General features: G+C 38.0%; 1 protein-coding gene across 3 annotated transcripts; it reads right to left on the bottom strand.

Annotated features, from left to right (window-relative positions):
• Positions 1-46: 46 nt before the first annotated feature.
• On the bottom strand, positions 47-22,532 carry LOC133987910 (complement C3-like). 3 transcript variants are annotated; one of them, XM_062427398.1, is made up of 43 exons: positions 22,222-22,527; positions 20,772-20,970; positions 20,445-20,607; positions 19,948-20,042; positions 18,917-19,005; positions 18,177-18,259; positions 17,993-18,080; positions 17,695-17,797; positions 17,385-17,505; positions 16,501-16,616; positions 15,994-16,140; positions 15,638-15,737; positions 15,419-15,513; positions 15,091-15,282; positions 14,760-14,912; positions 13,825-13,954; positions 13,357-13,425; positions 13,016-13,213; positions 12,774-12,894; positions 12,571-12,659; positions 12,259-12,398; positions 11,693-11,905; positions 10,809-10,872; positions 9,272-9,361; positions 8,945-9,151; positions 8,633-8,711; positions 8,348-8,507; positions 8,065-8,160; positions 6,874-7,024; positions 6,623-6,708; positions 6,038-6,115; positions 5,709-5,864; positions 5,443-5,505; positions 5,194-5,275; positions 4,296-4,344; positions 3,736-3,826; positions 3,454-3,540; positions 2,926-3,028; positions 2,680-2,769; positions 2,222-2,314; positions 2,038-2,121; positions 313-457; positions 47-221 (listed from the first exon to the last, which is right to left on the bottom strand). In XM_062427398.1, the coding sequence occupies exons 1-43, from the start codon at positions 22,314-22,316 to the stop codon at positions 80-82; spliced, it is 4,995 nt and encodes a 1,664-aa protein (XP_062283382.1). In that variant the 5' UTR covers positions 22,317-22,527; the 3' UTR covers positions 47-79. The 3 variants fall into 3 exon arrangements, with proteins under 3 accessions (XP_062283382.1, XP_062283389.1, XP_062283397.1); XM_062427405.1 differs by lacking the exon at positions 47-221 and having other exon boundaries at positions 313-434; positions 22,222-22,529; XM_062427413.1 differs by lacking the exons at positions 47-221; positions 313-457; positions 2,038-2,121; ... (3 more) ...; positions 3,454-3,540; positions 3,736-3,826 and adding an exon at positions 5,027-5,106 and having other exon boundaries at positions 4,293-4,344; positions 22,222-22,532.
• Between the last annotated feature and the right edge of the window lie 825 nt (positions 22,533-23,357).

Raw genomic sequence — 23,357 nt, 5'->3', positions numbered from 1 at the left:
GTGAGTATTTACAGTATTTTGATCATGTTGAAAGAAAAAAAAGAAATGCTTTTATTACTTTTATTTACTTCAATTTTCACTACTGTTGACATCCAAATAATTTGAATTGCCTTTCCATCTCCTCAATGCCCACACATGTTGATGAGTATTCTTCCTCTGAACACTCCACCTCTGTGGGCCAGTACTCGATCCAGGTTCTCTCACCAAGCACGTACTGATGCCTGAGGAGAGTCAAAAACACATCAGGTCACATGTTTATATCCTGACAATATTATGAGGGAAACACACTCACGAGACACACTACCAACTCACAGTTGATTTTGTTCATCTCTGTAAATAGCTTTGGATGTGCCCATGATGAGGTAGGTTTTGCTGATCCCCAGGTCTAAAGCCGCTCTGCAGTGCTGAAAGCTGAGGAATGTGCGCAGTTTACCCTGTGGACCCACATCAGAAGTTCCTGTAAAATATAGGGCAACACATAGAATAAATAGCTCTTGGAAGGAAAATTAAGGTTTATGGTGTCACAAACTAGGTTTTTGCATCTCTGATCATCATTTTCTTTTCTTTTTTACTTAATTTTTATTGATTTTTTAATATATAATACAAGGATAAGGAAAAAACACAGACACAACTTAAAAACCAACAAAAAATTAGGTCAAAGGATCACATTTGTATCATCTTTACAGTGATAGAGACAGTGTCAATTTCAGGAGGTGAGTATTCCAGTCCGTGCCAATTTTTTCTTTCTCAATATATCAGATCATGCTAGACCAGTTTGTGTCCCCACACTCAAGAAACCAATCCTCCCATGTGGCCATTTACAGAGCAATGAGCGTGTATTATCACAAGTCCAAAACCAAAGTGCACAGTCCATTTGGGCTCAATGCTCACCTGAGGGGACTATTGTACTCCAGAGGCATATGTAAGTGTTACAACATATATAGAAATATGTAATTGTACATATATACACCGGTAATTATATGTATACACATATAATCACACACACATCCGCATCTTCCCATGTGCACCCACATCTGCATATACATTCCCACACCTCCACAATCACACGTTGTCATGTTGAGGAGCCAATGCATCCAAATTAATCGTCCATTTCCTCCAGTAGATGGAATATTTGGCCATACATAGGTTCATGGCAAAAGTCAACTTTTCTCTAACAGTTCCAATCCAGTCCCTTCTTGTTGGAGGTTCTTTAGATAGCCATCTTCTCGTAATGACTTTTTTACTAGCTGCCAACATTATTTTGATCAAATACTTATCACTAAAGTTAATTGTCAATGAGATATTCCCCAGATATATTGTACAGAAGTCATGCTTAATCTCAAACCCCATTATTGTCTTAATCTTTTCTACTACTTCCAACCAGTAGGGACGGATAACAGGGCAGTCCCAGAAGATGTGAAAGTGATTTGCCTGGGTATTTCCACACTCCCTCCAGCAGTGTCCAAACCTTGCATGGCCTTTCTGAAGTTGTTTAATTTTTGGGGTAATGAAGAATCTAATCATATTTTTCCACGTAAATCCCCTCCAACTGACCATCATTTTCATCAGTTAAGCTAACATTGGAAAGTGAAAATAACTGAGTTTTAGGAACACAACAAAAATCAACAGGGCAAGAAACACAAGTCAACAGATCAAACATGCTGTAAGCAGACCTAAAGATTAGCCAAACATATTTGGATGAGAAAGCAGATGTAGCTTACAGAATTACTTACTTTGACCAAATGCACTCGCACTGCCTTTATGATCATATGGCTACCAGTGTTTCTTGCCCCATTGGATAAATATTCAACTAAAATAAAAACCCAAGTTTCTGTTTCTGTAGATATCTTTACATGCATAACAACAAGCACAGTTTAACATTAGTGTCGTTTTGTTCAACAGTGAATTATTGTTAAGGACAAAGATGTTGTTTTGGTATGAGATTTGGTATGGCACCTCGGATGTACTAAAGAAACACATGAGGGGGAACTTTTGACAGTTTAAGCAATCCATGTTTCAAAGGAGATAAATACCAACCTTCTTTGATGACGTCCAGTATCCGCATTCTGTAAATGTCAGTGGACAAACCATCTGTGAGATTTTCCACTCTCACTTTGTACACTGAGGACAGATGAGCAACAGATTGTTAGCTCACATGCTCTTTGCTTACTCATTCCCTACATTTCTAACTTACTCACAAGAACAAACACAAAACTCTTACCAAATTCGATTTTGCTTTGACCTGTAATCTCACAAGTCTTAGCTGTGCGCTCATCATTGTTGATTTTGCCCTTTTTCTGCATACTGCAGTTCTCTGCAAATATACAACAGGCACAAATGATGACACAATTAAATACACATGTACCAGTGAGGTGACGCCTGAGTGCAGCATTATACAAGTCACAGTTTAAGTTATTCTTTAGCTCTGACTGCTGAACCTACATGATCCTGTATGTGCTTGCTACCTGTGTCAGATCATTCTGGTTATTTCATTACAATCAGTTATATTACATGATGGATGAAACAATCAAACAATTACAGACAATGTTTCATCACAACCCCAAAATCAATTATCAGTGATCAATATATGGTTTACCTCCTTCCAGCAGAAATTAATTTCAGATCACACATTTTTGTATAGGCCCGCTTATGTGTTCAGGTAGAAGTCAACCTGTTTACCTTCAGCACATGTGCATTCATCCTTTAGACACAGCCTCAGTATCTCTCCATTTATCCTCTCAGGATGGTAGAATTTCACACAGTATGTTTCTGTAACAGGAAAGAACAATACTCGCAAGATATTTTGTTGCTAATTGCAGGATTGTTGAAGAGCAAAGGTGGCAAATTTATGGTATGTTTGTGTGTCTGTGACTGTGTGAGATAGAGACAGAGGCATATACTATATTTTGTGTCTGTGAGGCTCACGATTATTGTATTCATAGACAGACACAGCAGCCGGTTGTAGGACGCCCACTTTCAGCTTCTGATGGATCCTAAAAGTGATCTCCTCTGGACGTTTGTGAGAAACCTGTGGAGAGATGTGAAATAAAGATGAGACTGTCACTGTGTCACTGTGGAGCAGGTGGACACAAATGCAGAGACTGTATGGTGATAGAGGCTGAAAGAAGTACGTTATTCTGGGCTGAGAAGGCAAAACAAAAAGTGGCAGAAGGTGGCTGTGCGCCCCAGAGAGCTTCCCCAACACTTTTGTTGCCCAATCGACCATCGTCCTGGCTGCCCGTACAGTCCTGTGGACTGTATATAACCGTAGCCCCTAACCCTAACCCTTTGCCTTCTCAGCCCAGAATAAAGTACTCTTTTCAGTTGCTGTCAGCTTGCAGTCTCTGCATTTGGGTCCTCCTGCTCTGCAATTCGGGACAGAGTCAAAGATAAGCAGAGAAAGAAATAGGAAGAGAGAAAACGGGGTAGAGGGAGATAATATTGATGCTTCACCTTGTCCAGGTAGATGATGAGTGAGCCTCTTTCTGACTGGTCGTCTATCTTATATTTTGTAATAGTGCGGGCACGTCCTTTGGACAACTACCCAAACACACACAAACACACACACACACATACACACACACACACACACACACACACACACACACACACACACACACACACACACACACACACAGACACACAAACATGAAAACAAATGTTTTTACTATCCTTAAACAGTGACCTTTGAACTCTTTGTGTGTGGTTGACTGTGTGTGTAATTGAATGTCTTACCAAGTTGAGGTCATTTGTGTTAACAGTGAAGCCAGTTGGCAAGCCAATATCCAAGACTGACATGGTTGCATCATGTTCTTTGTTTTTATACCTGAACAAAGAAAGAAAAGGTTTATGAAAAGGAAGGAAACAAAAAAAGCAAAAAGCAAAAAATAATAATAATAAAAATCCAAATGTCAGAATTAATTTCAAAATAATTGACAAAACAATAATTGTGGTGTTGACAGTTTTGTCAACACTCTAAATTTCAGCTTTCAGCATGGACACTGAGTTGAAACTGTGGCAAACAAATGTTGAAAATGTTGTTTAAATTAATTTAACAATAAAAAATGAAATTATTTGAGCCAGCAAAAAAAGGTGTGAAATGTGGGCGGGGAACAAGGAAATCAGTACATGGTGGACAGGGCAATTAAAAACAATTGAAACACTTAAAAGTGAATAGTGGAAATTAGATTAAGAATCAGTGTGAAATAATGCATGGGGATGACTGGTTAGAAAGTTTTCTATATAAAGGGATATTGCTCAAACACTGATGAGTATGACTTATTGGTTATACTTACAAAACCTCTATTCTCAGATTGTATATTTTCCCATCCTCATCCATTTTTTCTGGAGGAGCAAAACATTTGATGAATATAGCTTTACCATCAGTGAATATTCAGATCATTTACTTAAGTAAAAGTACCAATACAATAATGGAAAATACTCCATTACAAGAAAAGATCTGCATGAAAAATCCCACCAAAGTACATAAGTATTATCAAAGTAATGGTTTGGTCCTTTTGACTGATATATTATTATATATGACATCTTTAGATTATTAATACTGAAGCATCAGTGTTAGAGCATCATGTTACTGTTGTAGCTGCTGGAGGTAGAGCTAGTTTAAACTACTTTATATACAGCTAGCTAGTTTAGTCCAGTGGTTCCCAACTTAGATATCAGGCCCCTCCAAAGGGTCACCAAATAAATCTGAGGGGTCATAAGATTATTGATGTGAGAAGAAAGAAGAAAAAACAAAGTTCTGATACACAAATCTGCTGAATTTTTTTGGACTTTTTCTTTAATCGTTGATATTTGGACATTTATTGAAATGAAATCATGTGAGAAGTTCAGAGGGAAAAATCACTAATTGGTGGAGCTGTTGTAACCAAAGCTGTAAATGTAGTGAAGTAGAAATAATAGAATATAGTGGAGTGGAAGTATAAAGAAGCATCAAATGGCAACAGTCAAGTAGAGCACAAGTAAAATTGTACTAAAGTACAGTATTTGAGTAAATGTATTTAGCTACCTTTCACGACTTTACCATTAAATTCATTTATTGTTCTCATTGAAGGCTTAAAAAGACAGGCAGCAGGTAACAATACAACACTGAAAAGAAAGTCAGACACACGGGAAAGAATTACAACAAATAGTTACACATATATAAACATGAAGAAACAAAGGACATCAACTTACCTGGGAGGAGCTGCACTGACAGGTTAAACTTTTCACAGTCACTCTCCTTTTCTTTAGGCAGAGCGTAATACAGCGACACCATCTGTCACATAGACAGTGCATCTTAATATTCGATTTAGTGTGATGAGGTAAAAGAAGTAAAAATGTATGATCCATGGATGGCATAGCTGGCTTTGGCCACATCTGGTATTCAAATAGGTCATCAATAGATGATCAGAAAAACATTTTTTTAAATTTAACACTACTTACTGTAAGTGTTGCTTCTCCTCTGCCAGTGGCTTTGACTTGCACGTCCTTGTTTATATAATTCATCTATGAGGATTTAAATACACACACACTGTTTAATTATTTATACATTTATATATTTATTCATATTCATTTTATTTGGAAAAATTGGACATTCATGCTTTGGCAACATTGTTCTTGAAATCTACAGGCCAATAAAACCCTTTGAATTGAATTGAATTGAATTGTATCAATGAGTCTCTGTGTGTCTGTGTGAGTGTGTGTCTTACTTTAGATGTTCTCGTGTTAAGGAGGTTATCCACGTTGAGATTGTACTTGTAAGGGTTTGACCTGCCTGGCAACAGGATGTCCACATTCAGATCATAGTCTGGTTCTCTTTTACTGGTCCAGTACTCAGCTACGGCCTGATACACTATTATGGTAGCCTGGAGAGAAAAAGAGTGGGAGGGTTGTCTAAACTACCTGGCAGAATCTGGGATCAAACCATTGTTTAATTGTTTGAGCCCAGATTACCTAACAAAAAACACAGGTGAAAGCACTAAAAAGCTAGAGATACACAGTGTATCAACATTGAGAGAGAATAAGATGTGTGCATTACCTGAAGTGATCCATAGCGTCCACTCGTTCTCTGATGTTTGTTCAACCATCTCACAATGGGTCTGGTTTCCTCAAAGGCCTTTATTAACAGATGAAAACAGAGAGATTATAATCACTGCGGTTGACTTTGTATCTGATATTTAAAATAAAAAATTATTATAATAAAATAGAGAAATGTTGTTGTAGCTGCTATATCGCAGACAATTAATTTTCATCATATATGATTATACATAAAGTATACCTTAGATTTTTAGATTTCTGAACAAGCAATATTTCATCATGGCTTTTTATTTTTGTCAAATTAATCTTGTTAATGTGTGGTTATCCAGTGCAGGCTGTTCAAAAATAAAAGGAGACATTATTTTCTCTTTGACATATTATGAAGTCTCTGAGAGTGGATTTTCACTCTGTACTAAAATAAATAAAAAAAGGTGCTTAGGAGGGCAAGCAGTAATACAGAGATCTGAGGGAAATGCCCCCCCTACACCAACCTCCTGCCCTGTGTGGTAACATTAATGATGACTCTACTGAAAGTTTTTCATGACATGACATGCGTGTGAAACCCATCTAGGTAGGACGTTCTCACCTCAGCTTTGACCAGTGCCAGAAGAGCATAAGCTGTGGCCTCCAGGGTGTAGACTCGTCCCTTAGGTACAGGCCAGTGGGATAAGTCTGAAGGAGACAGACACATTTTATTCATTATACTGTACTTGTGACAAGCAAAGATGTATAATGATATATAATTGCAGACTGTTCATCACATATCTTTGTTTTTATCTGATCTATTCATCTGCAGATTTTGTACGCAAATGAGTGAAAAACATTTTAGGAAGAAACCTGGTGAAGCAAACATGAGGAGGAACTCCTGGTTCAGCTTATTTTCATTGGCCAGGGCATATGATGTCATGGCAACAGCATATGGGTTGATTAGGCTGAGCAGACGCCTCTCCAGGTAGGCAGCAGCTTTGTCTATGCTGCCTGGCAGAGTCTGGAAAGAAGAAGAAGATGAGGGCAGGGAAAGGGGGAGAACTGCTTAACAGGCAATACAATGGGTGAGATAACTTTAATACATCAATCTATTTTAAATAGCCACTTCTGTTCAGGGTTGTGTGGAATTGATCCCAACATACACTGGCTGAGACACAATGTGGACAGGTCACCAGTTTATCACAGGACAAATTAAGACTCATATTCATACCAATAATTCTAATAGACTAATATAGGTACTGGGAAACCCCATCACTTAATTAATTGAGTGCGTGCAGGCAGGCATAATTAATGCAGGCAGGATTCTTTCTCATTACCTTATTGTAACAGTGGTAACAGTAAAATCCTGCTGCCAACCCATTTCTCAGGACTACCACCATCCTCAGAAAAAAAGAATTAAGACTGGGACAGCAGGAAAGTAGCAGACATCGAGAAGACAACAGCATACCCATGTCTTTATTTATAAGTCCTTGCTATCTATGTTTTCGGGTTATTTAACATTCTTAGTTGAGCTCAGAGCTAATAACCATGACTTGAGGTCACAGAGCAGATTGGATTTAAAATTCCTCACAGAAGCTCTGAACTGGACACAGCTTTAACACAGCTCTAAGGACAGTTACAGACCATTGTTCTTCTGATGAAATTTAAAGTTTTACGAGCTGATATTCTTAATTATGTTTATCGTTTTAAGTAGTGTGTCTGTGAGTGAGTATAATGATTGTTTTGTGATTGTGATGTGAATGAACTGTCTTATTGTGATCCTGTGTACATGTAACCTGTGTACAAGTGATCTTGAACTCAATGAGATTTCCTAAATAAATCAAGTTTGATACTAAATATGTGGGTTGTTGTGATACTCTTACATTATTACACATATAGGACACCAGTGTAAAACAGTTTGTCCCTCTTACATCCTGTGCCTTAAGCGCCATTCGGAGTATAAGTAGCTGAAGTTACCATTGTGGTGTGCGGTCAATAAATTAAGAAATAAAAAAGGAGAGGGAAAATAAATATTAAAAAAGCATTGTTTGAAGTACTCACATTAAGTGTGGCAGCACATAATGTGCGTGATTCCTGCATAGCAATGAGACAGAAGGCTGTCATGGAGGCATCTGAATCGGTACCACGCACATTTCCCTAAACACACACACACACACACACACACACACACACACACACACACACACACACGTCAGTACCAACATTATCAGTAGTGCCAAACATCTGTTTAGTCACACAAGATGATAGATAGTGACATGTAAGGTATTTTATTTTGTTTAGCATCAAGATGATTAACTGATGTAACTGAGATTAGTGCACGTACAATCATCTCCTTGTGGGCCACCTTTCCAACTTCTCCAAACTGTCCATCAGGTTGCTGTGCGTTGTGAATGAGAAACCTGACAGCGTCACAGATCACATGTCTTTCCACTGCCATCAGAGTTTGGGCTATGGCAAACACCTTGACAACATAGGCTGTCAGCCTTAGAAAAGAGAGGAAAGGAGCGGAGAGGGTGTAATATTTACATGAAATCCACCAATCCTCACATAGACAGAATCTAAGTCAAATGAGGATGTTTAAACATTTCAGTATGTTCGTATGCCTCACCAGGTGCTGCTTTGGTGATTGAGATCCATAGCAAAAGACCCATCATTTTTGCGGGAGGAATTCCGCTCGGTTTGGTAACCTAGATAAATCAAACAAAAACACAACCCTTTACTGATTGCCATTCTTCTCTGTACTGAATCTTATCCACTGGAAGCCAGTTGTAAGAGCACAGTTAGGTGTTTTTTATTGCTGTCTCCCAGAGCCCATTTGAAACCACTCTTGCTAAACTCAGAGAGCTTCATATTTAACTCATGAGGGTTCTAAACACAATTTCTGGTATCTGTGTTAATCAATTAATTTATCTGTGCCTACCAGTAATGATATGTTGAATGGCTTCGTTACGTCTCTCAATGCCCACAGCTTCCCACTGGTTGGTTTTGTCCAAATACATGGTCGCGATGACAGGCAGGGTCATGTGCATCATGTTCTCCTCGCCACAGCCTGAGGGCTGGTAGATCAGATTACCCATAGATTCCCCACTAATTGTATTCTTAAACATCAAACTTTCATCCTCTCTTCCTGCAAACATTACCACAAACAGTGAGATGATAATTTGCCACTAAGAAGAACACATTTCGCTTGCAACAGTAACAATTTACACATGCACCACTTACTGTACTATGGCAGAACATATCTCACCTGTCACAGAGATCTGTGTGATAGTTGGTGTGTTTGGTACCGAATCTCTCATAGAAATTCTACTGTTGATAGTTTCCACTTGTTGACCATCTAAACAGTAGAAAGTAGAAAGTGTTTAAGTTTTGTGATTAATTTGAAAATAATAAACTGGTGTGGCAACTTTTTAATTTAAAAGCCATTCATTAAATAGAAATGACAAGATATTATTCTGCATTAAACAAGTAAAATTGAGGGCGCAGATTATGTACACAGTTAGCATTAGCCACTAATAGCCACCTATGCTAGCAGCCTTGTAATCAAACAGTTGGAGCAGAGGCTGTGTGGCTGGTGGTGGTATGGCTCTGTCAGGACGATCCTGTAATTGACAACTTCAGCAATGAAACACTAAAAAACAGTCTTTTTGGGTAAGTAAGAACTTTTTTTCCCAAAAATGTTGGATGTTCTCATTTGTTTTGTATCTGGTGCTGTGTTTTCCATGATAAATGAGAACACCTTTCTACCCTTCTTCTGCATCTTTGATAGTTTATCCAGGTGAAGCCCTTAGGCTGACCACTTACTGTCAAGGTCTAAAGCGTAGAATAATAGATGATCTCCTTCCCACAAGTTACAGGGCCTGAATAGGACTTTATAGAACTCCCTTCTAAGAGCATCTAGGGAAACCAATTAATATGAAGCCAACTAGCTATACCAGCAATTAACTGGCTTGATTGCTTTGATTGCTACCTGAATTTCAGTGAACGTCCTCAACTGAGCTCAGCATAGGTTCCAATTAATTTGAGTTAACAGAACCAAATAGCATTAGATAAGACTCACCTTCTCAATGTTCTCAGACCAATCAATAGGACAAATGACAACCTACAACAATGAATTGTCACCTCTGACAGGTTCCTGCTTTTTAGCCTAAACACTGAGCTGCCCAAAGGCAATTAGATCCAAACCTAACTGCCAGGATCCAGAAATAGTTTAAAAATGTAATCTCAACTCAATTTAAAGATGCATTTTTTGCATGGGACGAGGTCTGTGGATTTTGTCCCTCATCTCTTTTTGGGTGCAGTCTGCTATGAATACTCTCCATATGATCTGTACGATCTACAGTATGAGGACTAACTTGCTTATTAAAATGGCCTGAAGATAGTTTTAGATCCAGCTCATGTGCTCCACTGTAAGTTCCAACTTCTACCATCTCGAACAAGAAATAAGTCCTTTATAGTAGTACATTCTTTTATCTTAATAAGATAGTATTTCAACTTCCATCAATGGTTTGCAGAGTTGTCTGTTTTGCTGAATATCAGGGCTGTTAATTCTGCACCTCACAACATGATTACTAACACAACCTCTTTTTAAATTATACTCAGGAATTACTGAGTAACTGAAGTATTACAATTTTCAGTATCATCCACTTTACCTGGTAGGTAATTTGCATATATTTCTTGTCATTACCATGTACTGTAATTGATGGCCAGTAAATTAAAATTGAACAAAAGATATTAAATTATTGTGTTTTTCCATAGTACAGCTGCTTAATAAGTAAACTCACCTACACCTTTTTTTGCAGGGTCAAGGGTTACTATCTGGGGAAATGTTATCAGTAAGCCTTCAGGCTGGAAAAGCAACAGTTAGGACAAACATCAGAAATCACAAATATTTTCAAGACAGCTCTTTAAAGTGGGGTGCATCAGTATTAGTGGTGTGAAATCTTACAGTTGGATTTGATTATAATTCTTTAACTCAACAAAGTGCCACAGCTGAATCAGAATAACTAGCAGGGTTAGGGTTAGGGTTACTCTGAGGAGTTTTTTTTTTTTTTTTACCACTAATAGCACTGACTGGGGTGCACTTACACAAGTAATAATGAGTTGTACTGTAATAGCTAATGTCAAGATAACTTTTATTTCCACTGGGTTACACATACTCAGCGACACATACATAAATTGGGCTGTTGCTAGCCTGAGATGAAATGTAAAGTTGGAAGGGGGCATATGCTTTTTGTGATTTTCTGTTATCTATATGCTGTTATAATGTTGGATATTTGTGCTAAACTTTGTTAGTTCCAAAACTTGAGGTTAATGTATGTAGAAACGTTCTCTGTAAGTCAAATCCTCTGACTTCAAGTTACTCTGAAACATAAACAGCCATCTGTTCCTTTGTTGCTGTAATTTTTGCTTATGTTTTTCTATGTCTTGTTTGTGAAGTTCACTTCCATATGTCAGATTGGATTTCGACTCGAACATTAAAGAGCATATTGGAGAAGTTGAAATTTTGACCAAAAAATGACAAAAAGTCCCCCCCCCCCACACTTACATATATGGAAATATACCTAAAAATGTGCATAATATGACCTCCTTAAGCATGGTAATATTTTAATACAGCTTGAATAATTAACTGCAAGAGGAGAAATGTTAAATAGTCTTGTTCTCTTACCACTACTCGCAGAATCTTTATGATTCCATCACTGAGAAGTGATTCTTTAAGAGTTGCTTTGACCTCAATGCGGTATTGTCCTTCCTTTATGGGAATAATGATGAAGGGTACAGATCGTGTCATTTCGGCCCCAACTGTAACTTCCTGACGATATTTCCCATGCTTAGAAGCTGCACTGCACACATGCTCCACCTCAATCAGTTCCACACGCACCTTGAAAACAAGACAAAGATGGAAAAACAGGGTCATCTTCAAAGATGACCCTCCCCCCAACCATAGAGTGGATTGGCTTCTGAAAATGTCAGGAACTATTTGAAATTACCTATAAAATAAGAAAAACATTATTTGTGTCTAAAATAGAGGTCCAGCTCCTGCACCAACTGAAGAGTGTGGCCTTAACAACCACGGAATACTCACAATATCCAGTGAAAAAGATCTATACAATTGCTTCAGTGAGTATTCCTACCAATATTATCCATCTTCTTTTGAACTACCAGCGGTATGAATGTTAAGGATTGATTTCATGAAAAATACTCTCTCATTGGCTTATTGAATGACAGACTCACTGTGCCAGGATTGGGGCTGTAGTTGTGAAGGATTGCCTTAATTTCCAGCTGCTCTCCTCGGACAGCAGAGTAAGGAAGTCGAAGATCAACAAAAAAATCTTTCCGAACAATTACTTCTAGAGAATCGGCAACACAGATACCTTTAAAAAACAAGAAAGAAACCAACAAGGTATGAAGCATAACTAAGGGGTAGACGGGTGAAATAAAAAAACTGTGACATTGAAGAGACAGTACAATGGAGGGTGGGCCTTTTTGTTTTAAGGTGAGGGGCCATAATTAAAACACAAGACAGATTTTAGTAACAATCCTCACCGTGAGTTCTTGAGAGACTAATGCCAGTAAACTGCCAGGTTGTGATGGAGTCTTGCAAAGGAAATTCTGTCTGAAATGATGTGGGGTAGCTGAAACAAAGAAAAGTGTTGTTAGTTTCAGTGGCACAAGAACTTGCCTAGAACTTTACTGAGAAATTTTAGTGGTGGCATGATTTTTTAGTTTGTATATTTCTGTTGCCTCACCAGTTAGACTTTTCTTGGGGGCAAGCAGGTAGTTTGATATCTGACCACAGCCAACTTTCTGGGAACTTGGTGCGGGAAACGATCTCATTGCTGTCCATGTAACTGTGGTCATCTTCCTCACCTGATGAATAGATTTTAAAAAGTTTTTTCCCTGGAGATAGTGATTGTTTTCTAAGTACCTATATGACTGTGGATAGTAACCATTCAGGGTTTTCCTCCCATCCCTCATCCCTGTCTCTTACTGCGAGCCAGTTGTAGGCTGTCCCGCTTCTTCTCAGCTCGCTGGCTTTCCAGCTCCTTGCAGCAGTGGAGGAAGGCCTCGACACAAGCTGTACCGTCAGTGATGTACTCGCTGCGCACCTCACAGGTGTATGAGAGGGGGGTTTCCCTCATGCCATCCAAACAACAGTCACGTTGTAGTCCTTCTTTATACTGACTCACTGGAAAGAAGGAAAATTGCGTAGGAGAAGCAGAGGTGAGAAGGTATGGAGAGCAAGAAGAGGGTGATGTACAACTGCACAGTTGTAAATAAAAAAATAAAATTGGTTAGATTAGAAACAAGATAGAGAGCAGAAATTCTTACCTAGGCTGGTTGTGACATCCGTTATAGTAGTGGCTCGTTTCCTCCTGCTGGTAGCCGGACATTTCAGTTCTGGAAACATAACACAGACCAGATGTTCAAAAGAACCCAGAAAAGTTAAATCTAGACGTTTGACTTGACCTGTGTTTTGACCTGCTGCCTGTTTTGTTACATACAGATGTTGATAACAACTCAACAAACAAAAGTAGGGTTTTCTATTGAATTCCTATTCTGATTCTACAGAATAGGAATTCATTAGAAAACCCTACTTCTTACACCCACTTTTAATTGGTGGCTGAAGTAGTCAAACTTGGTTGAAATGGCTGTCCTTTGTTTGCCCTGCTTCAGCTTGGCCCAGGCTCGATTATGTTGCCCAAATGTTCATTTTCTGGCACCACACAATGCAACATTTGAATGGTATGAGAAGTAGAAGGAGGGAAAACAATGAGACTACAGATTAAGTAGTGTCACCTTGTCTGTTGGGGGTCCCAGAAGCACTGTTGGACTTAAACAACAGCCCAGCATCGTAGAACACACTCATGCTGTCCTTCCCTCCACCTGGTGTGCAGCCTGTGTCGTACTTCTCTACTGTGTCCCATACCTGAGCAGTAAAATACCAACAAACAATGCCACATGTATGGGCAGTCTAAACACTTATCCCCAAACAGCTTCCAATGGTTGGGCCAATGCCTTTCCACCGCCGTTGGTGTGTAAGTGTGTTTGCATAGTTGAAAAAGAGGCAAAATCATAAAGCACTATGGATAAAAATACTACATACATACAATAGATTTATTAGTACATTTACTACATTATGTAAGCTAAACTACATATTTCTTATGGCCAGTGTGCGAAATATCATGTTACAGCTAGGGGTCCTGGTGCCATGGGGGCTACTTCAAAAACTGAATAGGTGGCCAACAAATCCCAGCAGCTATACAAGTACAAGGAGAGTTGTGCTTTGTTATTGGTCTATTTATTTCTTTGTTCTGTGGTTTATAGCTTCGTAAATAACAGTTTCTGCTTAGTTTGAATTAGTTCATGTTCAGATTTTTTATTGAATATGATAAATATGCAGAGTTGGAGCAAATTCAAATGCTGTAAATGCTTTGACTGCAATATATGTCTGTTGTGTTAGAAAAGATATCAAAGATTTCAATAGTTACATGAAAATAAGCCTTACTGCACAGTTAAATAGAAAATAATTACGCCTTTTTTCTTTTAGATTTTCCGGCATGCCAGACCCCCTGTATTTTGCACACTGGTTATGGTATTAGTGACATTTACTTATCTAGTACATCTGCCACAGGTCAATCTTATTCTGAACTTTATAAATATAATATAGTTGTCTTTTTTTAAATTAAACCTATTAAATATTTTTAACAGTACAGACAGGATACAGAAATTGCCTTTTTCTGGGTAAGTGTGTGCTGCTTGTTGAGGACGTAGACGCCTTTGTCAACCGCCACCAGTCCCACTGTGGCCCCTGGGTCTCCTGTTATCTTCAGTCCAAACTTATTGCGAGGTAAATAAGGTGGATTTGTGGTTGTTTCCAACTTTAACTACAGAAGAAGGGAAGAACAGTGCAGGGACACATGCAGATTTTTACTTGTTGAAACAACAATAGGAAAAACATGCCTACTTGTATTTATGTCAAGAAAACTATAAATAACTTTATCAATTTGTCTTTGGTGTTTTATTTGCTCGCTTAAACTCTGCTCCTTTTTTGGGGTTTCTCACCGAGCCCATGCAGGTGTCCTTGACATCCACCCAAACAGAATCTGATACCACTTCATTGTCACTTGTATGATAGTAGGCTACGATGCGAAATGATGGCAGCATGTCTTTGGTGATTGGAACTATCAGGGCAATCAGTACTTGTCCTTCTGTCTTGTAACGGCCATGTTTCACCAGCTGACCTCTGCTCAGGATCTGGGCAAACAATTTTACACATCAGTACTTATTTAAAATGCATATATATAATACAAAAGTTGTGTGAAGCACAAAACAAACACTTGCGCATGTGCACAACTCACACACTCAGGTACTGGTGCAAAACATTTCTCACCAAGTATGTGATGTCATCTTGTGCATTTGTCTGCTTGTTGAAGTTGAGGTTCATTTTCATATTCTGTCCTAATTCTACTTCAGCTGTATCAACACCTGAAATAACATTAGAACAAATAGTGTCAGACATTTAAAAAATCTTGAATTGTAGTTTAACTGCACTGCCACCACCATCACCATCTTTTTTTACCATCTAATGGTAATTCAGGACGTTGCTTACCTATGTGAAGGTAATTGTTGCTTTTGGTGATATAAGGAAGAGCTACCATGGTGGCTGATGCTTGCCTTTCAGGTGAAATATTGGGGTCATTGGTCTTTGCCTACAATTGAACATGGGTGATTATACACTTTGAGAGTTATGTAAATATTGTCATGCAACCATGTCCGTGAGGATCAGAGTGGCATACTCTGACAGATCCAACTTGAGACTAACATGATGTGAGGAAGAGGTAACTTCTTATCGTGTTTCTGACTAGTTAACAGTCCAATATTCACTTATTGCCTACATTTTCTAAGCATGGCTTTAACGCAAAATGTAATTAAATAAATTCAGCTTTGCCTGTTCTCAAAACTTACATTGATTGTCAGTGATTCAGCATATTCCTCTGTATTGATGGCAAGCCTTGCCATGCCATTGGATGCAGTGATGCCCTGCACCACGTCCGCATTAACTCCCACTTCAACACCCTCTACGGGAGTGCCGTCAGGATTCAAAATTTCTAGCTGCCATCCAAGACACAAACAATTAAGAAACATCCAACTAACCCAGTAGGTGTGAAGGTCTAGTTTTTGCAGGAAATGTATCTGTTTGAGGAGATTTTTAATTGCATCACAAGATGCATGACAGATGTGATCATAGCAGTAATAAAAAATATTATAAAGAAAGTATTAAACATCGTGGATTTTTAGCTTTGTTTAGAATATTAACATTTTGAGACTAAAAAAATGGCACATCACTAAAATCACACATGTCATTGAAGAAATGTCTATTATCACTAATTTAAAAAAAAAAAGTATCAATGTATGTGTTTCAAGGAATTTAACCTTGGTTTAATTTTGCACAGCTGTAAATGTGTACTTTACCATCATATCAAAGGTCATTCCTGGTTTAAAATATTTGGGTGTTCTCTTGAACTGGATGGTATAAGGAGACGTGACAATCTGGAAAGCTCTCAGCTCTGCTTCCACCATTTCAGTTCCTGTGCAAAGACATGTATGTGAATGCACACAAACACAAACGAACACACAAATTACATAACTACATACAGTATAAGCACTTTTCTTCCATCTGGTCTTGTTGGACTGGTTCATTGAAAACAAACAGTTCAGTTGAGTACAGAAAAACACATCAACACATTTCTTTAACCTACCTATGAACTCGTTGCTTTTTTTTGTCTTTCCTGTTTGGGAAATTTCAGCACTCATAGCACAAATGTTTGCTGCTGAATCAATATGAAACTGAAAATCACTGTACAAGTTAAAATGGATAATTCCCTACCATTCCCACCAGATCACATTGTTAATTAATGAAATAACTTAATGCTGCTGCTGATGTTTGTGCTCTCTCTCTGTTACGGTCTGTTTGGGTTGACCACATTTTGGATCGGTCTGTTATACTTAGGTCTATTAGAGCTGGGTCCTGGGTCCTCCTTGAATTGGGTCTCTGTTTTTTGAAAATTAATTAATAATGCACATTGGATTTGGGTAGCTTTTCCACAAGTCCATTTTGAATTGAGTCCAACCTCTACAAGGCAGCATACAGTCTGAGACATGTGGTCAATGTTGCTATGTGGAGCCTATTCAAATTATTATTAACCTTCTACCACATCCTTTAGAATATGTCATCCTTGCATTTCACTACACACATATTGATGAAATACGAGTATGTGACACATAAATCTTTGCATTCAGCACAGTCTTTTGTTTTAACAGAAGGAACACACAGAGACAACATAGCCATTTCTTACCAGTCTCTGTCAGCACACTGACGGTTACATATATAGGACTCCCCACCAGGTCAAGGATGTTGTGGAAGGTCTGTGTGATGTGCTCTCTTGTCAGTGTGACCTCTCCTTGACCGTTCACAATCTAATGTGACACAATACGGAAATTTGAAATATAGTCAGTGGACAGTTGGTATTTTCAGCACAGGTAAAAGCCAAGCTGTGAAACAAGGTTAAGGTTTGTAAACAATTTAATGCATGATTAAAAAAGATGGATTAATTTAAGAACTGGCTAATAGACAGTAACGGAACAAAAATGTGAATATGTACTGACCGGCACTCTCTGAAGAGAGCTGGGAAAGCTCCTCCTTTGACCTTCATGCACAACCCCAAATACCCCGTAGGCTGTCCCATCTACCTCTTTACCAAACAGATACCTTAAACCACAAGTAAATGTATTGTTTATTCCACTATTAACTCTAAACAGAGCAGACAAAATGATAATGATCAAACTGCAACAACAAAAAACACCGTGGCATCACATAAAACAGCAGATATCTAACAAGCAACTCTACTTTTTTAATCTACCAATCGATCAAACCAAATCCACAAAACAAAGAACCTCAACATACGTAGCTCTGATGTTGATGGTGAGCTTCTGGCTGTCCACGTAGAAGAAGGAGGCCTCAGATGTCAGTTTAACTTCAAAACTGGGTAGCACTGAAAAATGAACACACTTCATTGTATGTAAAAGAAAGTACAAGTGTATACCATTGTGTTTTTAATAAAAGGTCAAGGAACCCTGCTCTGACTCACCATATTGTTTGACTTCAAACTCTGCAGAATAAGTCAGCTGTGGTTTGCTGTGGAACTTTGCCACCACTTTCCACAGTCCGATACTACACACACACACACACACACACACACGAAAACACACACGAAAACACACCAAGAACACTTCTTTCATCATCAAGTAAAGGATTAGTATTGATAAAACCATAACCTATAATTGGTGACTTAAGTTTGGCATGACGAAAGAAGGTCATGCACAGATTGAGACTGGCACATATGTGGCTTGTTGTTGCATTTGGATATTATTGTACAGTTTCCATCAAGTGTTTAATCACAATTTTTAGAAATTCTTTTAAAATTCTCAAAACTTTACATACAGTCATCACATCAATTTATACAGTGCTGCACTACACCTACTTTATCCTATAAAAGGCTGTCTCTTACGTAAAACATTGATCTTGTTGTTTATAACAGGCTTGGGGCCCCTACTGCCATCATCAGGTCAAAATGTAACTTTGTCCAGAATTTTGGTTCGTGACCAAATAACTAATGATATTCCAATCCATCTCAGCTGTTTTTGTTTAGTGCTAATAAACAAATGTTAGCAACACACTAAACTAAGATGGTAAACCATTTCACCTGCAATATATTGACATACAGCCTTACAGAGCTGCTAACATTGTTTCTTAGTCTTAAATGCTATGCAACTGAATCTATCCATTCATACAAAAAATGTAAATGCAAACAATAAATGTAAAGCCTACCTGACAATTTCAGCAAGTTGATAATGTCCAGAGTGGATCCCTGATTTCACAATGGTTTGATCAAGTGCTAAAATGATGCCCTCAGGGGTCTAAAATCAGACACATTCAACAACCATTTACTGTGATTGGTTTACAAAATACTGTATTAATTTCATGCACATTTTTCACTTTAAATCTTTGTCCTCAAATAGCCTAATACGATTTTTTTCTACATCTGAAACAACGTCTGATTAACTTGTTCACTGACTCTTGAAAAACATTTTTTCATCTTGTTCCTATGGTTGTTTGTTTGAGCTTCATTGTGCAGACTGATATATCTGCAGAGTTTGCTTTCACATTCATTTGCTGAAAGTGGAAAGTTTCTCTGTGCTCACTGAAAATCAGATTTTAAAGGGATGGCCTACAAGCATGATTGGTAACATCACAACTGGTGAAGCCAATCCTGGTTCGATATTCAAGTGTACACAAGTGTGATGAGAAAACTTGAAGCATCCAGTGCACAAACACTGAGAATGGACTTTACATTGCAGTAAGGGTCATCTAATGCAAAATAGTTCACATTTTAAAAGGACTATTTGCATATTTATAGCTTCTGGAATTTTTATTGAGGGTGAAGAAGGAAAAGTTATTTTAAGGATTTTAAGATAATTTAACTTTTTTGTCTAACAATCCTGTTAGACTCAAACTATTATGCATAGTAGAGTGTTTTATATGCATCTTAAAATGTCTCCATCTCAAAGAAAAGGTTGCATTCAAATGAGCTACTCAACAACTTGAGGAGGCATGCACTTTTTTATAGTGAGTGGTGGGACGGGTGTGAAGAGAGAGCAACATGAAAAATGTTAGCATACTGTCGCCAGTATTTAGCTCAAAGCACAGCTGTGTAACTGATCTTGCTCTCATTGTAATTTAGGTTTTTTAGAAGCATGTGGGAAACAATGGTGAATGTTTGTAAATTATCTATAAAAAACCCCCCCAATAATATAACCATACATTCAGTCATTTGCTATTCAAAAGATTAAATACATTACCATAATCATAATTTCAACAGAGGGATCAATATAGGTTTTATTGTTCCTCTCCACAGGCTCCATATGTGGCGTCAGTGCAAACAACCTGTAATGAACTGACAGAGAGAGATTCCTTTTTCTGTTAGTGGTTGAAGGAGGGTCGGACAAAGACAAAAATAGCCAGTGGTGAATTAGCAAAATTGTGGACATTGATAAAGACCAATTTGGACATATTGGAGGGATTTGGTTTAATCAGAGACTTTGAGAATAATAGTGACTTTGCTGCTTGTAAAAAGTGCCAAAAAAGTATTTGCCTCTTTTGATAGCTGCAAACTGGGCACATTATTGCCAAGGAAACACAGCATTAACTGACAGATGCTTTTCTAGTGATAATTGGGGGTATTGCATCCAGTGCGAGTGCCCCTTCGTGTGTTCTCGATAAAGGAGCTAGAAAACAATAAGGAAAGAAGCATATTAACACCAGTATGTATTGCGTTTCTCCGCAGCGCTGCACTTACCTTTGCTGCCAGGGGTGTAGAGGGTCTTGTCGGTCTGGATGAAGATGTAGCCAGAATGGAAGGACACCAAGACGACTTTCTCCAGCAGTTGGTCAGGGAACTGAGCTTGCAGGTACACGTACTGCTTCATGTCGGGATCTTTACTAAAGTCCTCAGCAGGGATCTGCAACCAGAGACAAAAGCAATGTGTGAGGAGCAGACAAGGGTAAAATATCAATCTTGTGTCATGTTAGAAAACTATTTCAGATTAGATTATACATTTTAGATGATATATTTTGGTAATGTAACCAAATAACAGTAACATATATTTCAGTATTTCCACATTACCTGAATGGGCTCCAAGCCCTGGAATTTGTTATTACTGTTTAGGGTAACAGATGTGGACACCAGCATTTTGGTTTTGGTTGGATAGTTCATGACCCTGATTTCGACCCTGATGTCATTATCATCAGTGCAATCTTGACACTCCACAAATATGTTTTCTGGTGTTCCTACTCGCAACAAGTTGGGGGCAGACATCACTTTCCTGCAGAGCAGAGGGGAGAGAAAGAGACCATATGTAGACAGTGTATAGAAAGAACCACATTGCTGCTCTAGATGAACTAACTTACTGACAAGCTGAGGAACTGACAAACACAGTTACTTACAATACATTTTTTGGTTTTTATGTTGCAGATATATTCAAGCACTGGAATCTACACACACACACACACACACACACACACACACACACACACACACACACACACACACACACACATACTAATAAGAATGAAAGGTTGTTATGGAAATGCGCTAGATGTAGATTATGTTTTAAGTTTTGTTTCCCTCAATTTGCAAAAGAAAAAAAAGAAAAGAAAATCATCTGTTCCAGAATGGACTTCACACACAATGAGTAATCTATTGATTATCTTGACCAAGATCCAGCAGTGTATCAATAAACATTTCATCATTTTTCTTGACTCTGTTTGCTGTACGTGATAGGATGCAACACTGTGCAAATTCAAAACAACACAAAACAAACTACTGGCTTTGTAAGTCCTTGATTTATGTGACACACGCTGCAACTTTAATTATATAGTACAAAGGTGAAAAGGAACTGAGTTAAACTAATACTCTCAGTCTTTAATCATAGTCATTTATCAATAACTCTGGTCAATAGTCTCTAACATATATATGTGGTCCTAAATGCATTTGCACATATTCTGAAGCACTGTTGCAATCTCAGAATAAATGCCAGTTTTACCAAAAAATTATTATTATTATTATTGTCAGTGTTCTTCTTCTATTTAGTTTCCTGGTCTTATAGCTCTCCAGCTGAGTCAGGGATAATTGATAATGCATGATTGCATACACTCTATTTAATATTGGGTTATTCAAATAAAGAAGATAGGAAGCACCCAACAGTAACAATAGTACAAATAAAATGAATCCTGTTATTGTACAGTAAAAACAAATATCTCAGTTCAACACATTTATGTAAATGGAATTCAGAATAAGAAATGGAAATACAAGATCTATTGGCCATGCAAATACTCCTTTATTTGTCAACAGCATTTCATCAACCCACATCTACAGTGGTATTTAAAATACATAAAACAAATTCGGCAAGATGCAGGCACTGCCTACGTGCTGATGCTGTGGTGTCCTCACAGGCATTACATACAGCAGGTTTTTTCCTGTCTGTCTAATTCATGTCTTTTCACTTTAACTAACTCTTGCCTCTTTGAACAGACATTCAAGGAAGAAGGTGTGACGCTATGGTGGGTTTACTCACAGTGGAGATCCATCAGCTGAGCAAATCCAGGAGAAAAAGGCTAGTGAGGCCAACAGCCAGAGCAGAGTCTTACACATCTTCCTGTCTGATCCCATATCTGCTGTTTTTTCCAACTCCCGCTCTCCTGCGCCTGCTCCTTTTACACCTACCTCCCTCCTCTTGCACCTTTATTTCTCCTCACTACTATTCCAGTTTATTACCGAGATCAACTCTACAGTCTTCAGTCATAACAGCAAACACTGACAGAAGCTGCGACTCTGACCTGTGGTTCTTTAGCTAGCTCTGTAACGCTTCTCGTAACATTAACAAACAAAAAGAGATGCTGTTAAAAATGAACAAGAGATTGATGTCTCTTATGGGGCAGTGTAAATAACCTGAGATAAGCAATGTTCTGTTTTTTATGCTTCACATATCTGGAACAAACTCCCAGAAGACTGCAAGTTTACTGCAACTCTCAAGATTGTTTCTGTTCGCAACTGCTTTTATTAAACCAAATATTTTACACTGCACTGCACTGTATTTTTTTATTCTCCTGTTTTATCCTTCTTGTATTGTTTAAACTTAATTTTATTTCCAATTTAACCCTTTTTAATTGTATCTAAATATGTTTTTAATATCCTGTATTGATGCCTTTTATGTTTTATGCAAAGCACTTTCAATTGCTTTGTTGTTGAAATGAATTACAAATAAACTTGCCTTGCTAAAATAAACAGCAGGGCTACAACTATGTACTGGCACTTCCCAAAGGCACAGTTACACATGTAACCACAAAAGTGTTAAGTGCTGTTGGACTCCCCACACATGTTCCTCAGTCTTCACTTATCTTGAAAAATATCTTCAACAACTACTTTCCACAAAATTTGGTAAAAACATCATGGTTTTCAGATGATGAATCAGACTGACATCATGAGGTTGAAATTTGTTTTAAATGACGTGTCAACAACTATCAGATGGATTGACATAAAATTTGGTACATTTTGATGAATTGTAATAACTATGGTGGCCAAATTCCTGCATCAGCCTCAACTGTACTTTGTGTTTAGCACTAATTAGAGAATGTAAGCATGGTGAATGTATTAATAATTATATGATAACATACACCTGCTTAACATCAACATCGTCAGATTTTATTCGAG

This window comes from Scomber scombrus, chromosome 2 (genome assembly GCF_963691925.1).
Source record: "Scomber scombrus chromosome 2, fScoSco1.1, whole genome shotgun sequence".
NCBI lineage: Eukaryota > Metazoa > Chordata > Actinopteri > Scombriformes > Scombridae > Scomber > Scomber scombrus.
The sequence above is the reverse complement of the archived record's forward strand: the minus strand, read 5'-3'. Positions and strand labels throughout refer to the sequence as shown.

Excerpts from the sequence above, each read along its gene's own strand:
- LOC133987910 (XM_062427398.1), bottom strand. The coding sequence starts at position 22,316 with ATGGGATCAGACAGGAAGATGTGTAAGACTCTGCTCTGGCTGTTGGCC. Across the intron at positions 14,913-15,090 it reads AGGACACCTGCATGGGCTCG|TTAAAGTTGGAAACAACCAC; the intron begins GTGAGAAACCCC and ends CTTCTTCTGTAG. Across the intron at positions 9,152-9,271 it reads CACACAGATCTCTGTGACAG|GAAGAGAGGATGAAAGTTTG; the intron begins GTGAGATATGTT and ends TAATGTTTGCAG.